The 13,271-nt window shown below is 40.2% G+C and overlaps 1 protein-coding gene across 1 annotated transcript in view; it reads left to right on the top strand.

Annotated features, from left to right (window-relative positions):
• FAF1 (Fas associated factor 1) overlaps positions 1-13,271 on the top strand; it is a 163,925-nt gene that overhangs the window by 86,145 nt on the left and 64,509 nt on the right. The window contains exons 9-10 of the mRNA XM_075182058.1: positions 10,836-10,931; positions 12,681-12,807. Of these exons, the coding sequence (XP_075038159.1) occupies positions 10,836-10,931; positions 12,681-12,807 (223 nt within the window). The remainder of the gene's footprint in view (positions 1-10,835; positions 10,932-12,680; positions 12,808-13,271) is intronic.

Genomic DNA, 13,271 nt, shown 5'->3' with positions numbered 1-13,271 from the left:
CACTTTTGTTTCTTTTTGCACTTCTATGATCCTGCTCAATCTGTCCCCTTGCCTCATTTGCATGTTTGAGCCACTGGCTTTTCATAGGAAATGTCAACAGAAAATAAACAAGGAGACTAACATATACCAAAAGGCCTTTCTGACCAATATGACCTCCTGGCAACTTTGTATTTTAAACGGTATCATCATTATCATCATCACCATTTATTTATATAGCGCCATTAATTCCGCAGCGCTGTACAGAGAACTCGCTCACATCGGTATAGTATACTTATACCACCAACTGTCTATCAGAAGTTTATTTTGTCATCTACGAAAGATCCCCAATCACCTCACTGAAAATTCAATTAGCGATTCATGATGCGTGAATAACATTAGAGTTCAATGACACCTTTTGTATCTAAACACGTTGCAACTCGCAGGTGTGAACTGTCTCTTTTTTTTATAGGATTGTTATGGAATTTAAAAAAAAATAGTGTACAGTTATATACACAGATCAGCCACAGCGTTAAAACCACTGACAAGTGGAGTGAGTAACACTGATTACCTCCTGTCAAGGAGTGGGATATATTAGGCAGCAAGTGAACAGTCAGTTCTTGAAGTTGATGTTTTGGAAGCAGGAAAATGGGCAAGTGTAAGGACCTGAACAGCTGTGACAAGGGCTAGACATTCTCGTCGGACCAGCCAACCAAAAATGGTTATAAAATGAAGTTATTACCATGTTTGAAAATGACATGGTCTTAGGTTGTAGATTAATATTCTGTGACTATAAGGCAGAACGGCTTTGTACAATCTAGTAAGAGAAAGGGCAGACGTGATTTGATCTGGAAATAAAGGACTGTGTTCTCTACTCCATAATCTGGTCATATATATGTAAAATACAGTGCTTACCCTTTATGTCATCCCCTTTATAATGCATCCTTGCTTACAAGACGGCATTATTTATTATATATTATATATTCAGTAATGTGTCATCTTATTTGCAATGCCACCCTTATTATGCTGTTATCACATGCGTTCCAACCAAGTGGAATGAAGTCTTGTTAAACCTGTATGTTTTATGTCTATACACTCATACTCCCCAAACATCATAGTATAGTACAATAGTATCCTTTAAAGCACATTGGTATAAAGTGTAAGATCTGACTAAGCATTTTTATATCCGGTTCTGTTGTGGTTTGGTTGGGTTTGGTGAGATGGGTGACAGAATCGCCGCATTCACAATGTGGGGGGGCCCCCTAAATGATTTTAGGACCCGGTTTACTAAAGCCTTGTTGACCGCGCTCTACAGTTATTGCTGCTGACAGCTACTTGTTAGTCATTAGCAAAGTCCTTGCTGTTGACACGAGCGTGGGAATTAAAACTCTCTCCTCTTCCTCTCGGTTTTGTTGACTGTTGTGATCAGCCCGGACTGAGCAGCCCCCGACTTTATTACTTTTCAAAGTACAAAATCCAAAAAGCAAGAAGACCAGGGGGCGCCTAAAAAGAGCTAAAATTACGGAGAGGCTCTGAGTGGCAGCCGCACATCAAACCTCGCGAGGGCCTGACAGGCAACGGATAACGTTATTAGATGCTTCTCGCCATAATTGCTGACATTTATCCAGTGTTTCACAGTATTTGCTAATGTATTAATGCAGTCAATCTCTGCCAGGCTTCACATGCCTCCTTAGCCCTGGCTTCTGTGGGATCCGCCAATGCGTGGATCGCGGATGCGTTTCATCGCCTGGTTGCCGTAGTGACAGAGCCCAGAGATAAGCCAAGACAGAGCCCTTTTGTGATTGCTTTTCAGGTGACATTCAGCGGCAGCTTGTGTAGAGTGTCCTTTTATAGTTCCAGTAATTCAGAAAATGGTAACCACTTTTGACTTAACACTTTCTATTCTAGAGGGATAGCTCTTGTTTCTAGAGGGCTAGAGTTCAGCCTCAGAGCGCTGGTGGCTTATGGTGAACATTTTATAATAAAATTCAGCAATGGTCGGAGTTTTTTGTTGTGTTGTTTTGCTATAATCACAGTAGACTGGTCTTGTAGCGGCTTATTGCAATTAAAGATTTAGGTTTTCACAGAAACGCAGTACAAAAAAGGCTTCACATTTAGTTTTTGACTTAAATATTTTTTTCAAATGTTATATATGGAACTGGATATGAAAACAAACGTCATCTTTTACAAGTAGTGTATGCTGAGTCGTGGGCTTCTGAAGGGGTGCCCTGTTCTGCACCTGTGGCATATGTGCCAGGTTAATGTCACTACGTATACGTAACTTCTAGGGCATAAAGAAACGTTTTTGTTAACGTTTGCTTTGATAGCAAAAAAACACATTCACTATTACGCTTAGTATAATACAGAGGATATCATATGCAGACAAACTCCTATAATATAGGCACGATCAATGAAGAAAGCACCTATTAGCTTCAGAGGTGAATCCACATTCCGCCAATCAGAAGCGGATAGCTAGCGCTGCCGACCATCATTATCGTAAACGAGTAAGATACAGCTTCTGTCTTGCGTCTCTGAGCTGGTCTGCTCCAGCTGCATCATCATCATCACCATTTATTTATATAGCGCCACTGATTCCGCAGCGCTGTACAGAGAACTCATTCACATCAGTACCTGTTGAGAGCCTCAGAGCTTACAGTCTAAATTCCCTAACACACACACACACACACACACACACACACACACACACACACACACACACAGACTAGGGTAATTTTTTTAATAGCAGCCAATTAACCTACCAGTATGTTTTTGGAGTGTGGGAGGAAACCGGAGCACCTGGAGGAAACCCACGCAAACATGGGGAGAACATACAAACTCTACACAGATAAGGCCATGGTCGGGAATTGAACTCATGGCCCCAGCGCTGTGAGGCAGAAGTGCTAACCACTTAGCCACTGTGCTGCATTTCTGTGAACACGTCCTAACTATACTCCGCCTATGGTAGTCCCCGCCCATTCCTCTGCCGTTTATCTTTGTCCAATCGTGAGGAGATGCCAGTGTCAGATTCACGCAACTCTGCATGAGCGCGTGTCATGCGTTCTTTGTGGCCAAGCGCAGTGCATATTTTCATAATTTATGCTATGCAAACTGACGAAAGTTCATCTCTGAATTGCGTCATTAGGCCCCTGCCACTCGATGCTTACTAAGGTGGGTATGGCTTGATGATGCGTTAACCCCTTACATTTGATGTTGTGAAGGCAGATATTGCTGTAAAATATAATAATACTCTATAAATGTCAATACCGCTATTAATTGCTCTTCAGTATACCAGAAATGAAACAGAATACTAATAACAGGGCTCATTTATAATATGCAAAGGATTCACACACACACAACACAAAAGAAACCACTTTTTATGGATGTGATTCTGCAGGACTCCTCTAAGTGTCTATCATCTTCAACAACAATGTTCTTTCAGACCAGAAAGAATTTCCACTGTATAAACACATTTGTTCATACAGCCAGGAAACCAGATTTCCATGAAACATCATTAAATCTGAGGAGGAGAGCGTAGGGTGCCAAAAATGCTTCTTGTAAGTGACTACAGGCGCTGGGCATCTCCGCTAAGCTCCTGGTTTTCTGTTGTTAATTGTTTCTGTCTGTACTTCCTGAATCCCGACACCATCCACAGGACTAAGAGAGAGCCAAACTAAATGTATTTACATTGGATAACAAATAAGAAAAAAAAAGTGCCTGTCTCCATTAGTGTACATGTAGATAGACGTTTAGAAACTACTTCTGTATCATGTTGGCCATCGGTGTATCTGTCGTTTTCCTTTTGTCTCCTTCGTCTTACCAACTGGCAATCACTCCGTAATGCCAGTGCCGTAGTATACGAAGAGGTGTATTCAACAGACGTTGTGAGAGTAGGGATCTAGAACGGTTATTGTTAAATGTTTCTTACTAGGAATATGCTTATTTTATCTATAGTGATAAAGTGGTTGTATGTGGTGATGAAGGTTAACAATGGAGGACATGCCGATGGCCCCCTTGTCTTCCCTTGTGAACAGAAGAGACACTGCCGTGCCGCCAACTCTACCAACCACAGATGCCATCGGAAGTGGTCATGCAATCAATGGAACCAATAGGTTCTATTACTACAATCATTCACATAGTTTCGCTATATACCCATGTTTTTAACAACAATGGTAACTGGTCTAATGATCTAAGCCGGGCTAGCTTTCTATTTGTGTAACGATGCATGAAGACTTGATATTTAACTGTTCTTGAAGCTTCTGTTGCTACCTATCCTTGCCACTAATAGCCAAAAAATAGGAACAATTAAGATTGGTTTTAATAACACATACTTTATCACGTGTTCAGACACACACACATCCCTACATTCCAGAATGGAAAATCAGGACACATTAGAAAGTGCCCCCAAACCACCCAAACGCATCCATTTTCCATTTGATTTTCCCTTTATGGTTATTGGAAATCCGGGCGGTTAATTTTGTATGTGTGTCTCCATGACCCTTTATCATAAAATACAGCTTACTATACTCAACTACAAAGCACTAAAACAATGTAACTGGAATTAGCATTTTATATTTAGGAGACACAGATCTGTGTGTTAGTTCCATAGGTGGGAGAGAGTAACGTAGTAGGAGGGCAGGGATTTGGGCCCATAAGAGAAGCCTTTGTTAGGTTTCTAGCACAGACGTACCTCTACTGGGTGTTTTTTTTTGCAAAAAGTCAAAAAATTTTAAATCAACGGTTGTGGAGGAAGGCACATAATATAAAGTGTCTCTGCCACCCTTCTGTATGTAGGACTGTTAAAAAGTTTCTTTAAATACCTTTTTGTCTTTTCAAGCTGTAGTTGTTACAGCCATGTTTCTTTTTAAACTAATAGGCTGCCTGCTGAGTCTGCCTCCTCACTTGTGTACCATGCCGCTTGAGAACAGATAGGAATATGGTGAAGTAGTACATATGTGTATTTCTGCAGCATGCAATTGAATAATATAAAATCATTCCCCAGAAATAAAACCATGGTCATTGATACCCTTTATGCAAAATATTATCCACGCGTTATTCCTAAAAGCAGATGTAGATGACACAATTTTGATTTGTATCCCTTTGAGTCCTTCCAGATAGCTTTCATGCAGCTTGGAAGTGAGTTATTTTTTTCTGCTTTTCCTCTGCATTTAAAGCAAATATTTGCAAGTTTTTCCCTTCATACAAGCATGCCTGCTCAAAATCATCCATTAATTTGGTCTGTCAGTAACTGTTACCACAAGAAGTGACAGCTCACGTCTGACTGCTTGTGAGCGATCTAAAGTGACAGCTATGAAGAATGTTCTGGGCGTTGATGTTTAAGTCTGTTCTGTTGACACCTGTTGGGTGTTTTCCATTATCTTCAACATTATCTTATCTAACAGTTTGCTGCCTTAGTGTATACTTTAGTAATTTTCCATAAAGGTTAAAATGATATAGTCTGGCACTCGGTAGGATGAACATATCGACTATATGTGTAGATGATTATCTTCGTGTATATAGATATAAAAGAATGCTTCTGCAGGGGATTAAAGAACATGCAGCAAACGTTTGTCCAACTTGACCAAGCGCATTGGAAGCAGATGTTGGAGGTAGGGCAGCATGGTTGCACAGTGGTTAGCACTGTGGCACTGGGGTCATGGGTACGATTCCTGCCACAGACCTATTTGTGTGGAGTTTGTATGTGCTCCCCGTGATGGCGTGGGTTTCTTCCGGGTGCTTCAGTTTCGTCCGACAAAGTCCATAAACATTACTGGTAAGTGAATTAATTGGCTTCTAACAAAAATGGACCCTAGTGTGTGGTAGGGACACTGTAATCACCAATGGGTCAGGGACTGACGTGAGCGACTACATAGAAGAGCATCTAAGATGGCCGCAGCAATGCAAAGTGCTTTGCATCCCATTGAAGAGAAAAATGCTATATAAATATTTTGTTTTAACTATTATTGACCAATACAGCCAGTCGGTGTAGTAGGAGCTGGTGACGCCAAGCCGCTATGATGTCACTGGATCCCAGTGAAATGATTGGCTGCTTTCTCATGAACCAAGGTTCAGCTCACAAAATGGCTGCCAGTGTGCACAGGCAGCTTGTACACTTAAGCTGGCTTGCAACATAAAACGACTGAACTGGAGAGTGCTCTAAAATCTCAACTCGACACAAAAAACGTTTTTGAAAACTGAAATTCAGTTTAAGCGTCTGTTAACCCTTCCTAGCCTGAATGCTCTGCTTCCATCATTATAGAACGCATTCCTTCAGTGACCCAGCCCAGGTCTGCTCAGCATTTCTCAGAATTCCTCTCACGGCCTGTGTTAACAAGTTCGGATTTCCTACTTTTGACACTGTAGTACAGGCTAAATTGGAAACTTTTTCCCCCCCCCCCCCTCCTTCTACCTCCTTTTAAACCTGTGATAAGTAATTGCCACTGTTATCGACTCAGCACAGCGCTAATTTGAAGTGACATGCCCAAACTGGCCTGTAATATGAAGAGCCACAACAGGTGTGAGAGGTTGGGCATCTGGGACCGGCTGAGGCTCTAGCTGAAGGAAAATGGCACCGTGAAATGAACCTTAAGTAAAGCTGTCAGGAGTAATTATCTTCCAATCTGAATAATGCTGCATTTATAATCTCCCGGAGATACGCCCAGCTCCTTTTATCCGTTATTCTGCACAAATAAAAAAAACCTTTTACCTGCTGGAAATAGCTTTGTGGAGCTTAGGACTGCTCAGGCGTTCCAGCAGGAATAAGCCACGTTGCAGATGTTTGCAAATTAACCTCGGATGAAAACACAAAATTCTTTGAGAGATAAAAGTGGTTAAAAGTAATTAATCTCATGTTTTAGCAGTGACAAACAAATCAATTTGTAAACCCTGAAATATGAAACTATAGAGGAATATAACTATAAGTGTTTGTTCTGTACTCATTTTTTTTTTTCTTAAAAAAAAAAAAAAAGTATGTGTGTATATATATATAATGTGTGTGTGTTAACCCGTGCATGATACTCATGCATTCTAGTCAAATCAAGCTACTTAAGGTGTTAAAAAGGTTCTTGTCATGCATTTGGGCCATAGCCCAGGCCTCAACCACCAACCACTCCCCACTGTCACCCCCGGCAACCACCAACCACTCCCAACTGTCACTTCTCCTTCAAGAAATATATACATATATGTGTATTTTTAAAATCTTTATAAACCCTTTTAACAATTAACAAATGAAATTAACAAATTAAAAACATCTTAGTATACCAAATTTCAGCCCTTTCTGAATTTTTTTTTCCACACAAACTAAGAATTTAGTAGGTCAGTGTATAACTCCACCCAGCAGGTGGCGCTGCAGCTTGATTTTATTTTTTCCACACAGACAGACTAACACACGCCACTAGACATTTATATTATAGATATATATATAAAAAAAAAAATATGGGTTTCTTTTTTTAATTATCTTTACAATTTTCATTTTAAACAACTCAACACCAGTATTCGGATACCTGATTAGGCTTCTGTGTTTATGCCAAATAGCTGCTCTCTACAGTCGTCTTGTCGAATTTTGCGCTGCGACTGTGTGTTTGAGGTGATCGCTGTTCTTTCTGATTATTTTTGGACCACATTTTCATCATTGATGTAAAGTTATGGGTGGTGTTTGTGATTGTGACCGTGTTTTGAATATGAATACTATGATGTATATGATATGTCTGCTGTATATTCTGAGTATATTAGATGTTATATTTGCTGTTATCCCAGCAACTAGCCCCACCTGTCGTGAAAGTAATTGTCTATGCGTGCATAAGTAATGCTGACATAGAGAAGTCTCTGACGTTATCCATGGCATTTATTTACATAGGACTCTATGGAGACGGGTTAAAGGAGTCGGACTCAAATTCTGTCTGGTCACCATCGAACTCAACTAACTCACAAATCTGTAAAAAGAAAAAATGTACACTTAGAGGGGAATTCAATTGGCACAGTAACGCGTCCTGCGCACTATTACCGACGTTGCAGGAGCCGCGAGCAGAAATTAGCTTTAACGCCACTTTGGTTGCGGCTGAATTGAATTCCCCCATTAGGCGGCTATTCAATTAGCCGCGATGTTCCTCAGAACATTGAAGGCCGCAGGGTTTTTTTTTTATAAGAAAACTCCACTGATTTTTCCTCGCGCCCCATAGAGGTGAAAATGCGCCACTGCTATGTTCCTCAGAACATCGCGGCTGATTGAATCTCCCTCTTAGTATATAATGTGCTATTTCCAGTATCATAGAAGGATGACTTTTTGGGGGGATACTTATTTGTGTTGAGGATGGTTTAATATAGACCGTTGACTCGATGGCTGTAAAGATTGTAGCTCTGCAACAGTTATTCTCCAGCTGCTGTTCCATTGTAGTTATTCCGATACCTGAAGTTACTGACGACTTTATAATGTAGCTCAAAATAATTCACTAAGTAGATTAAAAATAAAGTGTTGGCAAATATAAATGACCAGCAATTGATGGATAATTTCAGGACCCTTTAATCCTAAATGTAGAAGTAATTTTTACTAAGAGTGTACAAAGTACTTCTCTCTCTCTCTAACTGGCTGTGATATTAGGTCTAGAGATCAGCGATGCTCTGAGTGTTTTGTCTCTTCATCCTGCATGAGCTGTAATTCCCTGTTACCGTGGCCATTTAATAGAGCTAATACGGTTGGATTCTAATTAGAGAGAGTGAGAGGGAGAGCTCTGCCCCCGCTGGAGGTGAGCCTTCGCACTGGGCCAGTTCTAACAGGTCCCCCTCTGGCTTATGGCTGGAGCTGATAATCTGCCTGTTTCAACCTGTAAAATTATGACATCCTGTCATTAACTCCTTGCTGCCACCTTCACATGGCACTGAGGCAAAGCCTCTGGTTATACACTATATACCCTACGTATGTTTTAATAGTATAAATAGGATTGTTAAGTACATGTCTTCCAACAGAGGTCTGTTTTATTTATTTATTTATTTATTATTATTACTTTTATATTGTGCCAGCGCCTTATATGCCAGTAGTGAAAACAAGGCAGACGTAGGTCACAAGCAAAAAGTTCACAAAAATGTACATAGCACAAATAGATCTGAAAAACGCATATAACAAATACAAGTTGTAATACCAGAATGGTAGCATAAATCTATCCTCCTAAGAAGGGATATTCCTGGGCATTTACAAGGATGAAGAGAGTAGCGGAAGGTGATGAGAGGGGTAGGAAACAAGTGGGGAAGAGGAGGGGATAGAGTAAACTATAGTCCCTGCTTGTGAGAGCTAACAATCTAAAGGGGTGAGGTTGGAGAGGATGAACGAGGGGGTGAGATGTAGAGAGGGACTGGATGGTGGGAGCATTCTGGTTGGCTTTGGTGAACAGGTGAGTTTTGGGAGAGTGGTTGAAGCATTGGAGGGCTGACTGAGCGAGGGAGTGCAGACCACAGATGGACGAGCACCGCAGCAAAAGTCTTGGAGGAGGGAGTGAGAAGGTTTTTAATCGGGAGAAGAGAGGCGGCAGTCATATACGTATAGTTGCAGTGGTTTTGGTTCTGATGACGTGATCAGTATGGTAAAGCACGTGTATGTTACAGTCATCCGTAATTACAGCTGTCCCTATTTTTCTGGAACAGTTCCAGCATTGAAAGATTTCTGCTTTGAAATGTCCCTAGTTTTCCATGTTAACTAGCTGCACAATACAATTCCTCTCTTTCTGCCTGACCAATGCAATTCCTACCGTCGATTCTTAGGCGCTAGGTTTTATATGCAAAAATATTTTTTTAAATTTGTACTTTTGGATGCAGGAAAGTACTTTATCAAGTTCACTAAACATGACATGATGGGGATTGTAGTGCTTACACCGAGAGAGCATTGTCCATAACCTGCAATCTGTATAGCGGCCCTGAAAAATATTTAACATTGTTAAAGTTTACATATTTCAAGGAACCACAAAAAATTGCTGTGAGTAAAAAAAAAAAAAGTCTTAACACTTTAACTACATTAAGGGAAAACAAACGGCAATTTGCAATCAACCACCGTGTGTTATTCAGTGTGTTCCTACATGTAAAATGCCTACACACAGAGGACTTTCAATAAAACAAATACATCTGTACAGTAAGGTGAAATTTTAACTTAGATTAAAGTCACTTGGATGTTTTTTAGTTATCATCCAGTCCTGTATATGGTGACTTTTGTAGTATTAATGCATGGACTGGTAGATTGAATATTTGCAGTAATGTACAAGACACAAACCCCATTGTATTGTATACCTATGTGATAGAACACAATAAATGTATCTGGAAGAATGGGGTGTAAAATGGGGGTTTCTTGATCATGTCCCCTTTTATATATTCATATTTAGTACCTTTTAAAGGTATGCATTGTTTTTCATTTTAAATATAGGGCACAGTTTTTCTAAAGAAAAAATAGTCGGTAATAGTATAAAGTTATCATTTTGCTCCGTTATTATCTGACACGACTGTGTGTACTAGTAGCGGTGATTGTAAAAGAGCACCTAGCTAGGTCTCCTCTTATTTTAGCCTGACTTATCCTAGCTAGGCGAACCAAAACCAGAGCACGGACTTCACGTTGGGTCTGGACATGTCTTGAAAACAGGTTATAGATGTATTATAAAATGTTTGCAGTTGACATAAAGCAGCCCGTGCTGCCCACAGGTGGGTGTTATAGCTGAGAGTGGTCTGACCCCTGCAGTGTCTGTACCTGCGTGAATGGTTTGATGTTTGTCTACTTCTGAGATAAGACAATAGGAAGTTGTTACACGACTCTCTAGTGTGACATTCTGCCGCATGGTGACTACTTAGTCTGACCTTCCATATATTTTGTTTTCCCTCCTGTGATTTAGATGACGCTGGCATCATCAGGACTCGACTTCCCGTGTCACCGGCTAACAGTGGCCCGAAGAACGTCCCCTGTTCAAACCAGAGAACAGTCGGAAGAGGTAATACACTTGTCAGAATACTACCCTCACAAACCCGAAAATCATTTATACTCCCACAACAACATCGGACACTAAGATATCACATTGAGTGTGACCTGGTTTCTGCTCATAGCTTTGGTGATAGTTGTTGCATTAATATATTATTTTTTGTTGTTGTTTTATAAACCATGTATGTTTTATTAACTTTGCATTAATGCTTTTTGTGAGCATTGCCGCTTTAATTAAACGTTTCCATGGTGTAGTTTTATTTAACCAATCAAGTGCTGTATATCATTTATCTAGTTCATTCTAAAAACCAGTAGCTAGAATCTGATTGGTTGCTATGGGCAACACCTCCACGTTTAGTTTTTGGAAGGTTTGATAAATCTAGCCTCATGTGTAATATTTTGCCAAAGTGACATCACTACTCTCCATGTAGGATATATTTTACATATAAACATCTCGCTTATGTGCAATATGTAATATTAATTATAAAGCGTAAATGTGTCCCCTAAGGCCGATCGACATTGTCTGTGTGTATAGTTATGTAGCAGAGATGTAACGTGAATCGCGCACACTGCTGTACTCGTCTTACACAGGAGCGAACTGACCATCCATTCACTTCAAGATGCTTCCATTCATTCTGCATTGTATAACATTGCTCCTGTTGTGTGTTATCTTTTGTAAATAACAGGAAATAACCCAGCTAGTTTATCTGCAGATTATTTCTGTTTTGTAAATGAGCACTGTAATTTTTATCCTATTACTTGGCATTCTTCAGTACTTAAATAGGAATTAGCATTGTCACAGTGAACATTATTCATTCAGTCGCACATTAGTCTAAGACCATTGTGAAACAAGGTGAAATCTTAGACCTGTGTTTGGTTTTGAAATATTTAACCCATGGAACCTGTTGTACTTTTAGTGCTATCATTTCTAAAGCTCTTTAAAAGCGTTTAAACTGAAATGATCACGGTAAGCCTGACTCTGTACAGATTTAACCTTTTAGTTATGCTTTTGATATAGGGAGCATCACTAGCCGTTATATCCTTTCTGGATAAACCACCTTTACTTGCTCATCAACTGTAATGATCTACTTTTCACCTGTTCACCAGGACTGGACACACACACAGGATATTTCTGATTCCAGTTTTATTTTACCTGCAAATTGGACCTTTTTGTTTTTTGAAAAATGTTGCACGACTAATAAAGTTTTTGCTTTTTGTCCTGCTCTTTTAGAACACCTAGTATAGACATCTGTTGCATCTGTTTAGTAGTTTATTATTTAGATTGTTTTGTATCTGAAAATTTCGCAAACTGTTGCAACTTAAGCCGCATGCTGGTTTTGCCATGAGTAAGAAGTGCAGGTGTTGGCATAATGAGGGGTAGGAGGGATATTACATTCCTAGCATCCAGGGCTAGTTTTGTGGAGAGGCAACAGAGGCCCGGAGCCTAGGGTAGCAGAATGGCTGGGGCTACAGCCTGTCCCATTACATTTTCACATTGCTATATTTACATTTCACTCTTATCTGTAATGAAATATGCATGGTTATTTTTATTATTTTGTAGGGTATATTCATCTATGTGTTACAGAGATGGAAAGCAGAGAGCATCAGGGCCTCAGACTCCACCGAGGCTATGGGGGGGGGGGGGGTTTGGGCTGCATAAGTGAACTAGGTGGTAAAAAAAAACAAAAAAATCCTGGTAGCATTAAAACGCTATTTATCCCAGTGTTATCAAGCAAACCTAACCTACACATTTCCCTACTAGTGTACAGATATTCACATGATCAGTGACAGCGACGGAGACGACTTTGAAGACGCTACAGAATTTGGTGTGGACGATGGAGAGATCTTCGGGATGGCCTCCTCTTCTGCTCTTCGAAAGTCTCCGATGAGTAAGAAAATCACTTGCCAATGCATATGTGACCCCAGTCTGCCCAGATGAGTCTCTTGGGGGGGGGGGGGGGGAGACTTGTTGAACATTTGCTATGCTTGAATTTTTTGAGGGATGGGAAAACATGCCCCCTATAGCTATTCTAGAAGCTAGGCTGCCATGGTTAGTAAGACCATTTAAAGCAGAATCGTGAGCTAATGTAAAAATGGGACTTCTCTTGAAAACATTGTGGGGCAGATGTATTACGTGTATTATTTTTTTTTCTTTCCCTTTTTGTGTGGTTTTTAAGTGGTGTAAATGATCAAAGCAGAATCCGCACTTCAAGCATTTTTTTTTTATTTTTTTAAATCGTCACGCCACAAAACCCACATTGTGGTTTGTGATCTGAGATCCATACAAACTGTGCACTGTATTAATCTGTGGTTTACGAAACCACTTGGAAAATCGCACAAACAGAGACCATTT

The sequence above is a fragment of the Mixophyes fleayi genome, chromosome 8 (assembly GCF_038048845.1).
Source record: "Mixophyes fleayi isolate aMixFle1 chromosome 8, aMixFle1.hap1, whole genome shotgun sequence".
Lineage (NCBI taxonomy): Eukaryota > Metazoa > Chordata > Amphibia > Anura > Limnodynastidae > Mixophyes > Mixophyes fleayi.
Note: the sequence above shows the minus strand (reverse complement) of the source record. Positions and strands in the feature narration are given on the sequence as shown.